General features: G+C 43.0%; 2 protein-coding genes across 2 annotated transcripts; one reads left to right on the top strand and one right to left on the bottom strand.

The window, feature by feature from the left end:
• The first annotated feature begins 1351 nt into the window (after positions 1-1351).
• On the top strand, positions 1352-12986 carry prpsap2 (phosphoribosyl pyrophosphate synthetase-associated protein 2). The gene is made up of 11 exons (XM_084571543.1): positions 1352-1766; positions 2016-2068; positions 3304-3370; positions 3473-3645; positions 3735-3850; positions 3937-3992; positions 4077-4222; positions 8585-8655; positions 9489-9635; positions 9831-9992; positions 10533-12986. Exons 1-10 carry the CDS (start codon positions 1684-1686, stop codon positions 9987-9989), a joined length of 1071 nt encoding a protein of 356 aa, XP_084427669.1. The 5' UTR covers positions 1352-1683; the 3' UTR covers positions 9990-9992; positions 10533-12986.
• Positions 12987-15213: 2227 nt separating this feature from the next.
• LOC311506412 (ras-related protein Rap-1b-like) lies at positions 15214-16679 on the bottom strand. The gene has a single exon (XM_084570362.1). It carries the CDS (start codon positions 16345-16347, stop codon positions 15721-15723), a length of 627 nt encoding a protein of 208 aa, XP_084426488.1. The 5' UTR covers positions 16348-16679; the 3' UTR covers positions 15214-15720.
• Positions 16680-18773: the final 2094 nt, after the last annotated feature.

Below are 18773 nucleotides of genomic sequence, written 5' to 3'. Positions count from 1 at the left end.
TGTTATACCAGCTGATCCCACTGTAAATACTATGAAACTGTAATATAATATTGTAATTAACAGTTAGGATTGTTACCATCAAACCAGCTGGTCCTGTCCAAGCCGCTGGGTCAGACCAGGTCAACGTGCACCAGTCGAGCAATGATTCTTTATCTTAGAGCTCTAATGTAACTGATTTATTTTTCTGCAGAAGTAATTTCTTTATGATTGCTTGTTTTTACACTGGCGTCCACACCCATGGTAAATTCAGGGTGTAGTTCAGGGGCAGCGTTACACCTTTAACCCCCTCTATTCAGGAATGATCTCAGATTATGCGCTGCCTGATATCTTAATGCACAATTCTGCAGCGGATACAGGGCTGATGAGGAAGGACATCTAGTGGACTGTTGGAGGTAATACTGCTGCTACTGGCCACACAAGACACAGGCAACAGTTTTTACTGCATAAAACTGCAGTAACTAAATGTTTCTGGTAACTGCTGATCAGTGGTCTACAGCAGCTTGGAGGAATTTTAGCCCATTCCTCAGAACAGAACCACTTCAGTTCTGAGATGTTGGTGGGTTTCCTCACATCAACTGCTTGCTTCAGGTCCTTCCACAACATTTCTATTGGATTAAGGTCAGGACTTTGACTTGGCCGTTCCTAAACATTCATCTTGTTCTTCCTTAACCGTTCTTTTGCAGAACCACTTGTGTTCTTGGGCTCGTTGTCTTGCTGCATGACCCAGTTTCTCTTCACATTCAGCTCATGGACAGATGTCCTGACATTTTCTTTTAGAGTTCACTGGTAGAATTCACAATTCATTGGTCCATCAATGATGACAAGCCGTCCTGGTCCAGATGCAGGACATTAGCACCCCTGTTCTCTCTTTATAATCAATATCTGTGTATCTCAAGGAAACGTAATTATTTATAATTTAATTCTGTGCATTCATTTTTCTAATGTCTAACCTTTACGTATTTTTCTACTCATTGTGCCATATCTGTTTAATATTATTAATTATTTTAAGACCAATACCTCTGTCATAGTGTTTATTCAGCCTGTAGTAACTTAACTTAGGTTTTTTTTCTTTTTTTTTTCACCAAACTGTGGTTAGTTTGCTAAAGTTACTAAAGATAGGTACATATTTACATAATTTAATATATTTCATATATTTGCTTTATATTTTTTTTTCTCTCACCTTATTTTTTAATATATAATATAATATAATATAATATAATATAATATAATAAAATAAATACATTCTTCTTCTACGACTCAATTATCTGTAGCGCTACATAAACTGGGTCACGTGACTCTAAACTAGTAACGGTGTATTTGACCCGAAGAGGCTCCCGTACTTGTCAGTTAGGCTACAGTGCTACCTGAGAACCAGGTATCTGTGGTTTGTCCGCGAAGAACCGCACAATTCTTAGATTAACAAAAGCTAATTCCGGTTTATTTTATATCTTATGTTGTAGCCGAGTCTGTGTCGCTCCCTTTACGGTTATTTACTCTAAATTAGCTCACGTAGCAGGCGAGTGTGTGCGGCGGCTAGCTAGGAGGCTAGCTTGGCAGTTAGCGAGCTAACGAACGACATCGTCACAAGAAAATAACGTATCAGCAACGAACTCTAGAGTTTAGTTGCATTAGATTGCCGCTGCTGACAGTGGTTGTGGAGTAAAAACACTAGAAAGTACTAGAATGAATGTGGCTAAAAGTGGCTATCGCGTCTTCTCCGCAAACTCTTCCGCAGCTTGCACAGAACTGGCCAAGAAGATAACGGAGTAAGTTGGACGGTGCTGTCTTTGTCTCAGGCCACTGCTGTCACTCTGGACCAGTGACGAATCAGCATTTTGATTCAATCCACAACTATTTCTGTTAATATATCAATGTTTTTTATGTTTGTTGTGTAGCTGGAGTATGTGCTCATGAATGAATGAATGAATGAATGAATGAATGATGTGATAAATGCCTCATATTGAGAAGCTGCACATGATGATTAGATCTCACATTGTTGTGCTCTTGTTTCACAGGCGGCTGGGGGTTGAGCTGGGGAAGTCTGTGGTCTTTCAGGAATCTAACAGAGGTGAGGACAGGTTACAAGATAAGTAGGGACGTCCCGATCGGTGTCGGGGCTGAATCAGGCATTTTTAAAATGATTGGATCGGTGTGTTTCTTTTCAGTCTGCTATAAACTAAAGCCACATCCCTGCAGCTTCAAAACATCTTCTCATTCAATGTTAAGGTGGTCGGAGTCAAAGCTGCAAAATTAAAGAAGAAGAACCATAATCCTGTGGCAAAGCATGTCCGCTCTCTGGAAAATGAGTCACACAGCCGTTAGTAGCTAGTGTAATGTGGATGTTTGGTGAGGTGGTGGTAGGAGACCACCGTGATTCAACAGCTCAGGTTAAAAGGCTGCTGCACCCAAACAATAACAAACAAACACTGAGCGCTGCGTTTAAAAGAAGAGAAACATCTTCCAGAGAGGGTTAGGGAGTTTATGGCAGCGTTGGATGACCAGAACATTTCTGGAGTAGAGAACACAAGGTACCAGCTACCCTCTCCACACTACATTAACTTTGACAGAAAGATTTATTGGACTGAATCCAGTCCACTCTAGGAGAAGACAAGGAAGACAAGGACAGACTTTAGGAAGCTACAGGAGACCAACTCTAGGAGAAGACAAGGAAGACAAGGACAGACTTTAGGAAGCTACAGGAGACCAACTCTAGGAGAAGACAAGGACAGACTTTAGGAAGCTACAGGAGACCAACTCTAGGAGAAGACAAGGAAGACAAGGACAGACTTTAGGAAGCTACAGGAGACCAACTCTAGGAGAAGACAAGGAAGACAAGGACAGACTTTAGGAAGCTACAGGAGAGAGAGACCGTCCACATTCAACTATTTACTAACTTCATTCTCCAGCGTAAAGTTCTTTCACACAGCAGACATGTTTAGTCACTTGTTTCTTCTTCAATTTTTGTCAGCTTTGACTCTGTGGTAACTCAGATCTCGTCAGTGAATGCAGATAACTTTGTTCTTGTTGAGAGAATCATCTTGTAGGACTTTGAAGTTAAACATGCTGTTTATTTTCTTTGTTTCTTTTTGCCATCCACTAAGTTACTGTTAACCTGGAAGCCAGACTCCCCCACCCACAAAATATTTTGTCTTTGTGGTGGAACATGACACAGTACTCATCTATCTATCTATCTATCTATCTATCTGTCTGATATGTGGTATAAGACTAAACTCAAACATTTCTTAACTTAAAAGTTTGCACAGTGAATTACTGATCATGTCTTTTTAAATTTTCTCTGAACAGAGACTAGAGTGGATGTGAAAGAGTCAGTTCGTGGGCAAACTATCTTCATCATCCAGACCATACCTAGGTGAGTAAAGGAAGATAACGAGAATATATATGTAAAAAAAAAAAAGTTCAGGACATACATTATCACTGACATGAATTACTCTCACGTTTCCACCACAACCAGAGATGTCAACACGGCCATCATGGAGCTGCTGGTCATGGCTTACGCCCTCAAGACCTCTTGTGCAAAGAACATCATTGGAGTGATTCCTTACTTCCCCTACAGCAAGCAGTGCAAGATGAGAAAGAGGGGCTCCATTGTGTGCAAGCTGTTAGCGTCGATGTTAGCCAAAGCAGGTAAAAACAAAAACTCTCACGCTCTGCATCTGTTTTAAAAAAGAAAAGTCTCTTTCTTACTAATTATTATTATTATTTTTACTCTGGAGGATTAACACACATCATCACCATGGACCTGCACCAGAAGGAGATCCAGGGCTTCTTCAGCTTTCCAGTTGATAACTTGCGTGCCTCTCCCTTCTTGATTCAGTACATCCAAGAAGAGGTGACAGCTCGTTTAAAATGTCTGCTGTGTGTTGGTGTTGATGAATCCACGCAAATAAAATCATCTGTTTTCTTTCCCGCTGTCAGATTCCTGATTACAGAAACGCCATCATCGTGGCCAAGTCCCCCGCTGCAGCCAAACGGTAACAGATGATTGAAGTTAAATAGACGGATAAAAGTGTTCACCACAGCGTTTAGATTTTATTCCTTTTCTTTTCCTGTTTTAGGGCTCAGTCCTACGCTGAACGGCTGCGTCTGGGTCTGGCTGTGATTCACGGCGAGGCTCAGTATTCAGAGTCTGACATGGCCGACGGAAGACACTCCCCACCGTGTGTACGCAACACCACGGGACACACCGGGCTGGAGCTACCTTGTAAGAACACCCGTCTTTGTAAAGCGCTGTTTGCTGTTCAGGTGATCGTGGCAGATTTTTTATTTTTTTTTTGTAGGTTGAGTGCTGGAGAGATAAATGTCTCACGATGTCAACACTTCACTGTATTCATAATTTAACAGACGGTTTTCACAGCAGATATTTTGATTCGTCAGAGCAGGAGAAGAGCATCCATGTATGCTTTTTAACTTTAACGAGAGCTTTAATGAGAATCCTTGAGCCATGACATTGTGATCGTGATTCAAAACACCCATGCTTTATCAGACGGGCACACGGCATCCACCTGCAAGCTGCATAAAGAAAAAACAGTTCCTGTTAAGCCATCTCCACATTTATTATCTGGCAAACAACTACTAAACTTTTGTGAGGACTTTAAATCATCCACCCAACTGAGGGGTGTGTCACCATAGCATTAGTCGCATGGGATTAGTTTTACCTGAGGACGTTTCATGTAGCTCATTGCCTACGGGATAAATCTTTCTGCCTGGTTATGGTTCTACTTTCCACTTCCACTCCACCACAAGTTAACATCACACCTTTTACGTCTCGACGTTGGAGACAACTTGAACCCGGTGGAGAATTTAGAAGTCAGGTTCACCTTTTATCTACGTGATGAACACATTAATGCGTCACTGAATAAAATCCAACACTTTTAAAGCTGCTGCCACGCTTAGCATCCATCTCATCATCCTTTTGCGATTTTGTTTTGCTGATGGTTTTGAGCTCACTTATTTATTATTTAGGCTTATTTATTCAGCCTTCCTAATTCTTAAGTAAAAAAGAGGCAGGAAAAAAAGCCACAAAGGAAACAAAACTCCCAACCCAAAAATAAAATCACAGAAAAGCCCTGGATTATTTTTATTAGTTTTAGATGTTGCCGTGGCAGATTTGCACGGGATTAAGATCACATGCAACCTCTGCCGTTATTACACATTACTATAGATCCCCAGGTCAAACTAGCCCTGTGCGTATAGGCCTGAAGACAACAGTGTAAAAATGTCTGCTGTGAACGAGGGCCGTTCATGCCAACAGCCTAATGCAGCTCTTATTTTTTGCTAACCAGTTCTGAGCTCATGATTCTGCTGTTTCTCACTCATAACCATGAACCATTACGCCAAGCGGTAGATGTTTGTGTTACTGCATGGTTTAACTCCACAGACACTTCTACTCATGCTGCATCCTCGGCAAAGCTGCAGTTCCTAACTTTTACCGAGCTCGAACGACTAAATAATCCTAGGAGCATCTGCTTGTTTCTCGCGGCCTTTGCCATATTTGCGACAATGTGAGTTAAATCCTGGTAAGACGGTTTTAACGGTTTGAGTCTGAATAAGAGTGTGTCATTGGCAAATGACTCCGTGTTTGAAGTCCAGCATTTACCTGATCATTTGGTAGAAGAAGAAGAAACTCTACTCTTGCTTGTGTTTTTATTCTTTACCTCGACTTAAAAAATCCTCGTTTGGAACTACGACTCATCAGATGATTAAACTTTTCTCTCAGTCCACAGTAGGGAGAGGATTTTCCAAGTCTTGGCATCTTGTGTTTGTCATGTGATATATTTGTGCATTTGTGTTAACGTGGTGTTTATTTGTTGATGATAGCAGGCAAACAGCAAGCTCCGTTCCCTGGCATAGAACTTCCAAGTACGAGCGTAAATTTAATTTACATATCTGGCTATGAAATGATTATTCCTCTTCTGATGGATCCTCAGTCCGTGCATGTGTAGACAAAGGGTTTGCGGTGCATCTTGTGAAAATGCAGTCTGGACTCGGGAGTTTGTGAAAACTGTGAAAACCACCTCAGGCTAATCGGCTAACCGTGTCCTCCGTGCAATAATAAGACATTTGCACGGCATGTTTGACTGGAAACCAACATCTTTTCATGTTTACTGCGATTCCAGACAGCTGGTTTTACAAGATGGCCGAAACCCTCTTTTCTTTTCTGTTTGGATTTTATTTTGAAATCCATAAATCAAACCCAAACCATGCCAGACTTTTTTATTTATTGATTTATTTGATTTGATTTTGATTTTTTCTGGTTTTGTTTTGTAGTGAAGTATCTGGACTCATCTTGCCAATCAACACATGCTGCACTCCATACGAAACCTGCTCTTTAAAACCTGATTAACATTTGGTCATAACTGCATGTGACGAAAAGAATACAGCATGCCTTTTGAAACATCCAGTGAAGGGAAGAAGAAATTCTATCAGTGCATCCGTTCAAGCTTAATACGCATTATAATGTCGACAGCGATAGTTAGTGTGGTGTTATCTATTTGTTTTGGACCTCACACTCTATTGTTTAAATTTACTTTAAGTTATCAAGATCTGATTAATTGGTTTCTTTGATTCATTTGTTCAAATTCATTTTTCAGGCAGTTACACGTCAGTCAAGATGCATTTCAGAGAATTGTGTGTGTCCAGCTAACGACATGGCTTCTGCTGTTATTTATTTATTTATTTTTGGTCGATTAGAGACTGAATGTGACTCTGCCAGGTTTTCTGATGCTGTGTGACTCACGGTATTCAGCACAAGTGTTCTTGCAAGGCATGCTCCTCCTTTCTCTGCTTCTTTCTCCTTCTCCTCCACAATCGGCTCGGCCGGCTGATTGTTTAACAGTGGATTGTTTCCTCAAACCCTTTGAATGACTCTATTTTACATGCACACCAATACTCCCAATATTTATTATTAGAGCCCGTCGCGATGTTCGCTTCCACTTTTATAATATTCGTTTAGCACATTTGTGGTATTTTAGCAGCTGAAATGACATGTTTATAGTTTATCGGGAGCAAAATAAATGGCGCTGCTTGTTGCCTCGTTCTGGGAAGACACTCAGTACTTCTGATGACAAATGAAGCTGCCCTAATATGAATATTTAAACAGTCTATATGTTTAAAAATAGCTACGTTTGCATGGACAGTAGTATACGACTGATAATCAGAACTAAAATCTTTACTGGAGCAGAATCAGCCCCCAATGGACAGACTCCAGACCAACAATAAATTAGTGGACGAGAGAGGTTCTGGCTGCCTCGCAGGCTAATTTTAGCATGTAATAAATACTAAGAATATCCTGGTATCGAATTGCCAGCTGCACTCGGACCTTTTCATTGACACCACCTCGTTGATCTGGCTCCTAGTAACCGTGCTGGTTCCTCTTGGCCGTCTTCTTCTACTGAAAGATTTTAGCCTTGTAAGTTGGGAAGTAAACTTCTCCACAGCAGCAGAATCAGTTTGTCAATAAAGTTCCATAATGATCAGAATAGACTGTATATAAATATGGACAATGCATCTCCACTTCCTTGCATTGGGCAACGAAAGTTAAACAAAGATTTGTCACTTGAACATTCATCAACATTATATTAACTACCTAAAATGTCTGAAACCATCCTTAAAAAAAATTATTTGACGTGTTTTAGTGTTTTAGTTTGGCTCAAGTCCCGCCCACTAACATGGAGGGGGTGGAGCTTATGACCTATACTGCAGCCAGCCACCAGGGGGAGCTCTAATGAGGAGCAGTTCTGTTGTTCATCTTTACACAGTTTATCGTTAGCATCCATGGAAACAGTTGAGTTAGAGTCTTTAATCATATTAGTTTCAATCAAGTTAAAGACATACTGTCCATAAAAACGTAGCTAGTGACCAAAAATAAAAGTTTAGTAGGTATTTTTAAGTTTTTCACTTCATGAAAAGTGTTTTAAAAACATAGATGACTCATCCTCCACTCGGGGGCGTGGACTAATTTTGTGAAACATCTTTAAGAAATATCGTCCCGTAAATTTACCCATAATAATAATAGTCAGATTATTGTGTGCATGTAAAAGTAACTGCTGTCAGGATTGATGTTCGACTCCGGACTGATCCCAGAACATTGGCAAGTGTGTATGAAGAGCCCCTCATCGGTGCTTGCCACTGTTGTCCAGTGTGAAATAAGATCGTCTGGTGCTTTCTGGTTCATATGCAGACTCGCTGCCTCGGCCTGAGGCTGTGTGTGTGTGTGTCCAGGCGGCTTTACATTGTCCTCTGATTGGGTATCCTGGGCAGAAAACCTTTTAGCCATTTGATCTCTGCATGGCATGTTCTGCACTATGTTTGACGCTTCAGTTTAAATCTCCTCTGGGGGTAGAATGGGGGGAAGAAGTAATTGCACCACTGGCTTCTGATTGCCATTTTAAATCAATAAAGACCCTGTAATTTGGGGCTGCAGATTATTATTTTTTTTATTTCTGTAATCATGAAATCATTTTCTCAACCCATTTTACCCAATCTGCTGAGATTCCTGTTGATTAGGTGAGATGGTGAACACAGAACTTCTCTGGACTCACAGGTAACTCCTTTTTCTTTTCAGTGATGATGGCCAAGGAGAAACCTCCTATAACTGTCGTAGGAGACGTGGGTGGAAGAATCGCCATCATTGTGGTAAGATAGAGGACATGTGTTATTTCTGGAACAACTTGAGGAAATTATTTTAGATCTAGCAAGGACTGGTTTCTGGCCAAGAGCGAGAAACTTCTGCAGGAATTTTATTTAATTCCTGCAGCAGTCTTCACTACACACGGTTTATTCTCCGAGTCTAGTAAAGATGGAGGTTAGGATGAAGCTGGGGTTAGTGTGTGGTGTCTTTGCAGTGATTGACTCATAGACTGTATATAAATATGGACAACACGTCTCCTCTTCCTCTCATTGGTCAAACTGATGCTATTTTCCCGGGGATACGAGCCGCGCCATCTTGTAACTTTGGAGCCAGAGTCTGATCAGTACGGTCAGAGGGTGGAGCCACCAGTTGGCATGGCAACTGGTGGAACATGAGTGGAGTCAATGAAAGTAGCCACGCCCCTTAATTCTGCAGAGCTTTAATCCTTTATATAATTTAAACAGATGAGCTTTATAGAAATTCTTCCTGTACACTTGTAGAGAAATTAGTTATAGAGACCAAAATGGATAACATGGACGTCTAAGAGGTTTGACTCACTGTTGGAGCCTTAGAGGAGATTAGAGGAAGCTGTCAAAGCCATAACTCTGCTTTTAAAGATGTCATGATATAGCCTGAAAGCCAGACCAACTTCCTCAACTATAAATATTGTGTGAGAGCCAGACTCTCTGCTTTGACAGAAATATTTATTGGACTTAATCCAGTCGCACCTAGGAGAATACAAGGAAGATAAGAAAAGCCTTTATGAACCTCCACGGGAGGAGCCTTTGTTTATTTAAGATTGGATCCAAATGAATTACATTCTTTTTTCTCTTTGCAGGACGACATTATCGATGATGTCGGAGACTTTGTTGCGGCGGCAGAGATCCTGAAAGAGAGAGGAGCTTATAAAATCTACATCATGGCCACACATGGTTTACTTTCTGCCGATGCCCCGCGCCTCATAGAGGAATCTGCCATCGACGAGGTGAGGACGCCCGGACTCTGTGGCTAAAGGAGAAGTGTTCATTAGTTCTCCTCTGTTTGTTATAAACTCAGAGTAAAACGAGCTACTTCCTCTTAACGTTTCAGTTTTCAGCCCCTCCTAGAGACCCAGTGTCAATACAACAGGAAAACGGTTGTAGTAAGACTCTAAAGTCGTCTGTGCTCTTTGTGTCGTCAGGTGGTGGTGACCAACACGGTGCCCCACGAGGTCCAGAAGCTCCAGTGTCCAAAGATCAAGACGGTGGACGTCAGCATGATCCTGGCTGAAGCCATCCGCCGCATCCACAACGGGGAGTCCATGGCCTACCTGTTCCGCAACATCACAGTGGACGACTAGGAGGTGGGTAAATCATGTGACTTACACTGATCAGCCACAACATTATGACCACTGACACGAGAAGGAAATAACTTTTGGACCTGGCATTCGTATGGCTGTTACTTAAGCCCTGTTCGCACGGGACTAGTTTTATCTGGGGACCTGCATCTCTGTGATTTTGGGGGAGTTTCTGAATCACATAACGTCCCCAGGTAAAGCTGATGCTGTGCGAATAGGGCTTTAGCACCCACCTAGACCAGACCAGGCACTCCTCCCTCCCCAGCAGGATGCAGCCTGATACAGACACACACACAAAAACACTTTAGGAGCAACTAAAAGGTGTTGACCTGGCCTCCAAATTCACTAGATCCCAAACTGATCAAGTATCTGTACCACAAGTACCACAGAGGCCCCTCCCCTCAAAGGCCCCCCACTAGACACCACAGGACCCCCTCAGAAGGCCCATGTCCATCCTCTGATGAGTCACAGCTGTTTTGGAGAGGGGAAGGTTTCGTGTTATCTTGTGAACAACTAACTGATGTTTCTTCATTTCTCACATCCAAGGCAACTGTGTGAGGAAGATTCATGAAGCTTGAAGAGAAGAAGAGATTGCACAGCTGCTCCTCCCTGCCCAGAGCTGCAACAACATGCTAATGTCATGTCCCATGAGTCGTGTATATGAGGATTACATATATTATAATTAACTTAAAAGAAACTGAAATCCTACAAATTGCCCAGAGAGTTATTTATCTTCTAACCAAAAGATGTTAAAATCACTTATAATAGTTTGAAATCATGTGGCTTATTGAGAAACATAACAACAAGCAAACGAGACTGATTGCAGTGAATGTTCCAGAAGTCTCCGCTCTCTCCTCGTCTTGCTGCTCTGATTCGTTTTCTAACAGAGAAGTATTTACGAAGTTATGTCGTCTGACACTACATTACCTCACACCTAGTGACGGAGCTGACGATGCAAAGAAATGGGACCTTGTGCTTCACCAGCCGTCTGTCAAACACAGCTGCTCAGGCGCCGTCATTTCTTTGCGTGTCAGGGTGTGTGTCGCATCGAAACCCAAAGTTCTCAGAAACTATATTTTTATGCAGCTATTTTTTATTTTCGTTTTGCACCACTTATAGGGAAAATGTTCCTGCACAAACAAATAGGCAGATTTCTATTGGCTGTCATACTGTATTAGTTAGACGATCAGTTAATAATACTGTATAATAATACGACATCATTTTATACGTACGTGTATTAATATGTCGACAGGTTTCATTACATTTGCAGCAGTTTTTCATAAAACAAGCACGATTTAATAAAAGTGTTGGTCTTCAAAGCATTGATGAAGCCATACTGTTATCATTTAGTTTATTTAGTGAGTTTCTCATCTTTAAATGCTCAAAAAAAATCATTATTTTTCTCCTTAGTATTATTGCATCACTTCCGTTTGAAACGCTCCATTTTTAGGTACTGTCTCTTTAAGAGCCCCCTCTGATTGGTCAGCTGGTTCTCTGTTATTTTAGTTGGTATATTTGTTAGATGATCAGTTAATAAAACACAGTGACACATAGCCAACAAGAGACTGAGTTTCTTCTACAGTTTAAAGAAAAGAATTGCTGTTGCTCTGGTACAGTGCAGGTGAATTAAATTTTAAAGGGGTCACATTTTCATCATTTACATCTCAAATTTTTATTCGGGGCGTCAACTAAAATAGGGCTAAATGTTAAGATATTAAAAATAAGACATAATTTCTTCCCTTTGTTCATTATTTCAGCTCCTCATTTCACCTTCCGTCTGTAACGCTCCGTTTTTAGGTACTGTCTCTTTAAGACTCCCCCTCCCCCTCCCCCTCTTCCTGAAAAGCCCGCTCTGCTCTGATTGGTCACCTCTTTCACTCTGTTGTTCTGGTGCCAAACTAGCAGCTAGGTTAGAATATAAACGATAATGTACGGATGTAATTTACAGATAGACGAACATTTAAGATTTAAATTAGTTTCCATTCACCTCCAGTGTATTTTGTAGCAGCAGAACAGTAAATTGATGTGAAGCCTCTTTACTGGGAACTGATTCTGCTCCAGCGAGCTGTTTAGAGGCCTCTATTGTGTCTTTTGTTAAAGATATCAATAAAAAAGCGACAAAAAGTTGAAGGATGAACGTTTACAGCGATTAAGGCGTTTATGGAGAACGCCTTTTATCATTTAACGTCACATATTTCTGCTCCGATGGACTCTGTAGGACTATATAATTGATGCAGAGGTATTTTCTTTTCCTCGTGCCTCATAATGAAGTGTTACCAGACTTAATTTATCTGGCAACGACAACCCATTACATGTGAAAATCAAAGATTCTACATTAGTGCCATCTGCTGCAGTAGTGTGCTTCTGATAACTTCCTGTCAACAGTCCAGACAGACTTGTGCTGCCTATTTTTTTTAGTCTAAGCTGAACGGTTATTCACCTGTAAACTGCTCACACTATTGTTTTAAACCTGAGCAGCAGCAGCAGCCGTATTAACATGGTCCTGTGAAAGGTAGCCACGTTTGCCTTCTAATCTGGAGCAGGACTGTTCATTGAGGACACGAGCTCCTCGTCCCAGAACCAGCAGACGTTGAAGTGACGCTTTCTGATCTGAGCCCGTGTAGCTGTGATTCCACCACCTCGTCCTTCCCCTCTGAGCTGAACCTCGGAGGGGAAGCGAGCGTGGCTTTATGTGCTAGCTGAGCCTTTTTCTTTTCCTCAGGGGAGTCTACGTAATAAAGCCAATGCACAAATGATTTGCTCTTACTGTTTTTTCGCTCTTGTCCTCGTCTTTAAATGACTTTGAGAATGTCTTCCATGCAGCAGTGATGTCTGACTTTGCTCCTTCCTGTTTTAGCTCTGCTGGGTTTGATGTTTGACAGCTGATGAGTACGTTTGTGTGGAGTTGGGTGTAAATGTGTCCGTCCTTGGTGATGTCTTCTCTGTATTTTCTGTCTGTGCTGTTTGTCAAAGTGTATGAAAATAAAACGGTTGCCTGTCGTCGTGCCTCGTTTCTACTGAATAAGGACTTCTACTATTGGGAGTTTTGTTTCTAAAACTCTAGATTGTGTGATAGATGTGCAAGAAAGAAAGCTGAAACAAGGACGACTGGATTTCTAGAGGGTCTTGAAGACGTTTTCTCCAAGTCTTCAGTTTTAAAAAGGCAGATGGAGTTTGGGGTTAAATATGAACATCTTCTTTTGCTCCTCTCAAACCATCTGTCGTTTCTGGCTAAAATGTGGACACTGTTGTCTTCCAAAGTGAGGAGACCTACACGTCCACCTGAAGGACAAGCAACCCTAGAGGAGAGCACCCACAGATGTTCCTTTTTAAACCCACCAGCCTTTTTAAAGTCCAGTCGTCCTTGTTTCAGCTTGTTCTTTAATTTATATCCTGAACAACAGAACCTTCACAGACTTGAAATCATTTTCAGATCTTGCTGAGCTGTACAAATACAAGATGAGTAATTGGAAATGTCCCAGAGATATGGGGTCAAAATATTCAATTTCAGCGCAGTAGAAGCTTTCAGACAGTTATCAGGTGAAAGATGAGATGCTCTGATGGAGCTGGGAGTTCCTGGGCTGCAAGGAGGCATCACTTCCATTGACTGGTCGTCTTCATGCATTCTGCAGACGTCGTGGCCGTCAGAGATCCTGCACTCGTTCTAAACTTCTCAGGTCTCATGACAGCACTGAGGAGCTTGGACCAAGTACAGGAGCAGAGACAGAACCGATGATTACTGATTACACAGTCAATAAAATCATTTTAACGGTTAAACTGTCCAGTACAGCAGAGCCTGAGTTCACTTCACCCTGAATAAAAAGTTTAGATCATACCTGAGCTTCAAGAAGGACGGTCCTACGTCTCCACGCGCCGTGAAAACACAGCTTCTCCTATCAGCCGGAGACAGCTCTGAGTTTAAACGGCGCACAAAGAGGAAGCAGAGACGTGATAATCACAGGCCACTTCCTTGTCTCATTCTGGGGGAACAATGCACCTTGTCTACGTGTTTTAGGAAAGAGGAAGCATACCTTTTCTGTCTCTGGGCCGGTGTGGCCTTTCAACAGCCAGGGAAGGTTAACAATGCACACAAAGAGCTTTTAGAGAACTCAGAGAAGAGCACAGCAGTTATCTGCAACTCTCATTTGTCCTTTAACTCTTTAAACTCAGGTTTTACAGGTACCAACGTCAGGGAACAAACAGATCCCTGCAAAAAATAAAAGTAAAAAAATCTGCATCTGAACATCCCTTTTCATTTGGATTCCGATCTCGCCACACCAGTTTGGTTGGTATGAAAACCTGCAGACTCTCTGCCTCCACCAGAAGAAATCAGACACCAAAGCAACATACTGATGCCACTTTCTCATTTTAACATTTAATGCAGTTAGGAGTACACTTGCACGTGAAAATAGTTGCACAACCTGAACAGTTATTAAATTTATGATTTGTGCTGTAGGCATCTGCAGCGCACAAGTTCTCCTACCCAAAATAATGTTTATTCCGTAGATGAGAGCAGTGTAGACGTAGTTATAGTCTGCTGGCATATGTATGATGTTGCACCCTTCAGAAGTTTCTAAAATTCTGCACAAAAATGACTAAAACCATCAGCAGATTTTCCTAAAAGTCCTAAATGTCGACACAGAGAACCCAATCAAACACATGAAACTGATATATTATACTTGCATTTGTTTATTCAGGAAAATGAGACAATATTTCCGTTATCTTCTGCAAAGTTCATGCAAAAATTGTATTTGCACATCCATCCATCTCTATCTGGGGGTTCAATGGACTCACTCTGCATCGTTGCACCACTAGAGGGCATTAGAGCCCAAACCAGAGGACTAGTCTAGTCCAGTTGGACCGCCACCTGTTTCATTCCTGCAGGATAATCCACTCTGCGGTGTGATAAGCCTTTACAGACGCATCAGTCAGTCCTAAACAAATAAAACAGGTTGGACCGGCACCGTTCTGGTACACACTGTCAACAAATTATTGTGTAATTAAATCCTCTGTTGGGTACATTTTGTATCAGAGTGACATTAGAGTCACGTGCTGTTGTCTTGTCTGCAAGAATCTCACGGTGCATGCTATAAATACTCCTCATCGTGCTATCTTCTGTAAGCTTTGCTTCAATCCCGGTGTAAGATAAGACTTTCTCTGACAATATGACAACTTTCCAACTTCGTATCGACAAAAGTCAGCGGAGGAAGAAATGACAAAACGGTGATCAAACAGGAAAATGCTTTATTCATGTTACAGCGATAAGAACGTCAAACATGGCGTTGGACTTTGTGCAGATGCAGAGAACAGAAAACAACATAGAAATTCTCAAAAAAACGTCAGTTATCAAAAAAATTGCAAATTCCCATAATATTATAAACGATATTTTTACGCGTTGGTGCAAAGCAGCGGTTCACAGAAAAACATTTGGGCTTTTTCGGTTGTTCACTAGTTTATAAAACCATCGTACGTAGAAACACTTTTATTTCACAGTTATTGCACTTTTTCTTTCTCTTATTTTTTTTTAAACGCCAGTGACACCGAGCCCCGAGACCAAACATCACACGTACACCAAACAAAAACTGAGCTCCACGCGGCTTCCACCCGTCGTGTTCTTGCTCGTCTACATTCTTCAGGGTTTGTTTCCGTCTGTGCGCCCGCGATGAAACTGAGGAGCAAATCTTTTCTCCGCATTTAAAAACGTCTCTGCTTCAGTCCGAGCTCCGCGGCTTCACTATGAGATGAGGCAGCTGTTGGCCTTGTTCATGGGGGGTCGCTTGCTGCTCTCCTTGGGGAAGGTTTCTCGCCTCCTGCATAGAGCCGGGCTGAGCCGACTGGGCAGGTTGGCCTGCTGCAGCAGCTCCCTGAACGCCTCCAGCACGTTGACGTTGTCTTTGGCCGAGGACTCCAGGAAGCTGTGGTTCCAGTCCAGCTCCACCGTGGACAGGACGTCCTTGCTGGACACCTGGCGCTCGTTGCGGCGGTCGATCTTGTTGCCTATCACCACGATGGGCGTGAACTTGTCCTCCTTGACCTCCAGGATCTCCTCTCGGAGGCTCTTCACCGCCTCCAGGGAGTCGGGGTCGTCCACGGCGTACACCAGGGCGAAGGCGTCGCTGTTCTGGATGGAGAGCTTCCTCATGGCGGGGAAGGAGTAGCTGCCGCTGGTGTCCATGATGTTGATGGTGACTTTGACGCCCCCCACCTCATACTCCTTCCTGTGGAGCTCCTCCACCGTGCGCCGGTGCTTCGGCTCAAAGGTGTCCTGCAGGAAGCGCTGGATGAGGGCCGTCTTCCCCACTCCACCTGCTCCCAGAAACACCAGCCGCACCTCTGTCTTCTCCTTCACCTCAAAAGACATGTCTGTGTCGTTTTCCTCCTGAACTGAAACAAATCAATCCTCCTTTTCTTTTTCCTCTTCTCTCTGGATCTGTCTTCACTAGAAGAGGCAGGGTGGATGGAGCTGGAGGTGGTGCAGTGATGGCAGATAAAACATGTGCACGCCTGTCAGGCTGCACTCTGTATTTATTCACACATGTTACCTGCCCCCTTCAGCTCCCAGCCAATCAGGAGGGAGCAGCATACAGCAGCCAATCAGAGACAAATCAAGTAGAGTAAGAGGACAAAAAAAGGAAAAGTGATCAGGTCACTTCTTTGTGTGGAATGTAGAAAACATTTGGACTGCTGCAGGATTGAACGCTGGAAACATAAAGACTGTATTCTACTGCACAAGAATTTCTAATCATTCAGGGACTGGGTGTCTGCTTTGGGGAAGAAACTGTTCAGCAGTCTGGTGGTGTTTTTATGGAGCTGTGTTGTCCACAAGAGGACACAGATCAATCATAACATTATGGGTTTTGAGGGGAGGGGCCTCTGTGGAGGGGTAGTGCCTGGTCTGGTCTAGGTGGGTCCACACCAATGAATGCCAGGTCCAGAAGTTTCCCAGCAGAACACTGACCTGTCACAAGATGGTCAGTGTTATTGACTTCTCCTGTCAGTGGTCATAATGTTGTGGCTGATCGGAGTAGAGAGCAGCGTTTGAAGTGTTTTGCATCCTTCAGAAAATTTTTTAAAAAAAAATTTGCTGTTTTTTCTTGAATAAATTTGTTTATTCAAGAAAATGAACCAATATTACATATCAGTGAGATGCACCTGTAGAGTTGGTGGTTCCACTTAAATCTTAGCTGTTTTTGCTCATGATGCACGATCACGACCATGCATCGTCTTTAAATCTGCTCCCATGTCATTTATCAGAATCTGCTTTAACATAACTTCACGGTACATTCATGCTTTAACGTCTTTTGTTTGCAGCCGTTGCTCAGATTCAGATTTAGACGTCGTCCGTGTGGGAAGCAGAGTGATCAGTTTCATTCAGATCCCCAGACGTATTAATATGTTACTGTTATCACAGCCTGACCTCCGACATGCTCTCTCTCTATCTCTCTCTCTCTCCAAGAAGACTATTTCGCTTGTTGCTATGGCGCCCCAGAATCCATTACCTGGGCGGAAACGCAGAAGCATGTGCTCTTATTAGTTCTGTCACTCATTGTTGAGTCCTGGATGAAGGTGACGACCCGTAATGGGGCCGTTAGAGGCACGTTTCATGTCGGAACGTGATTTCACTGAAGCTGCATGTTGATTCAAAGACTGAATTCTGCAGCCGGGGCGTGTTCACATTAGATCGGACCACGTTCATGTGATCACAAACGCAGAGCCTGCAGCTCTTCTCTTATAGATCTCATTTTCTTTCACCACAACTCAGCAGAGATCGACAGGCGGATCGGAGCGGCATCTGCAGTGATGCGGATGCTTAACCGGTCGGTCGTGGTGAAGAGAATTTACCGGTCGATCTACGTCCCAGTCCTCACCTATGGTCATGAACTTTGGGTAATGACCGAAAGAACAAGATCACGAATACAAGCGGCCGAAATGAGTTTCCTTCATAGGGTGGCCGGGCTCAGCCTTAGAGATAGGGTAAGGAGCTCGGACATACCGGAGGAGCTCAGAGAAGAGCCGCTGCTCCTCCACGTCGAGAGGAGTCAGTTGAGGTGGCTAGGGCATCTGGTAAGGACGCCTACCGGGAGAGGTGTTTCAGGCATGTCCCACCGGAAGGAGACCTCGGGGCCGACCCAGGACACGATGGAGGGATTATATCTCTCATCTGGCCTGGGAACGTCTGGGGGTTCCTCCGGAGGAGCTGGTGGAAGTGGCTGGGGAGAGGGCTGTCTGGGCTTCCCTGCTGAAGCCTGCGACCCGGACCTGGACCCCGATAAGCGGAAGAAGACGAGAAGACACAACTCAGCAGAGACCGTTTCTTGGATCTTTTTAATCCGTTTATTCGCTGTGGATTTTAAATCTCGACCTTCTGGCCTCCATCTTGATGCAGTCCACGTCTTTAAAGCTCAAAACTCCCGAACACTTCAGCTCCATCTCTCTGGTTCCTCATTTCATTGACTGATAGGTCAGAAAAAGTCAAACAATTTGACTTTTGCAGGTGAAGGAAGTTGCACTCAGATTTGATTTCATTGTGGTCAGGGGCGCTTTGAAACAACACTGCATCATTCCAGCATCAGAACCTCTTCCCTCCACCAAACATGGGGGTGCTAATGTCCTGGTTTGGGCCTGTTCTGCTGCATCTGGACCAGGACGGCTTGTCATCATTGATGGACCAATGAATTGTGAATTCTACCAGTGAACTCTAAAAGAAAATGTCAGGACATCTGTCCATGAGCTGAATGTGAAGAGAAACTGGGTCATGCAGCAAGACAACGAGAACCAAGAACACAA

Source organism: Chelon labrosus (genome assembly GCF_963514085.1).
Source record: "Chelon labrosus genome assembly, chromosome: 21".
Lineage (NCBI taxonomy): Eukaryota > Metazoa > Chordata > Actinopteri > Mugiliformes > Mugilidae > Chelon > Chelon labrosus.
The sequence above is the reverse complement of the archived record's forward strand: the minus strand, read 5'-3'. Positions and strand labels throughout refer to the sequence as shown.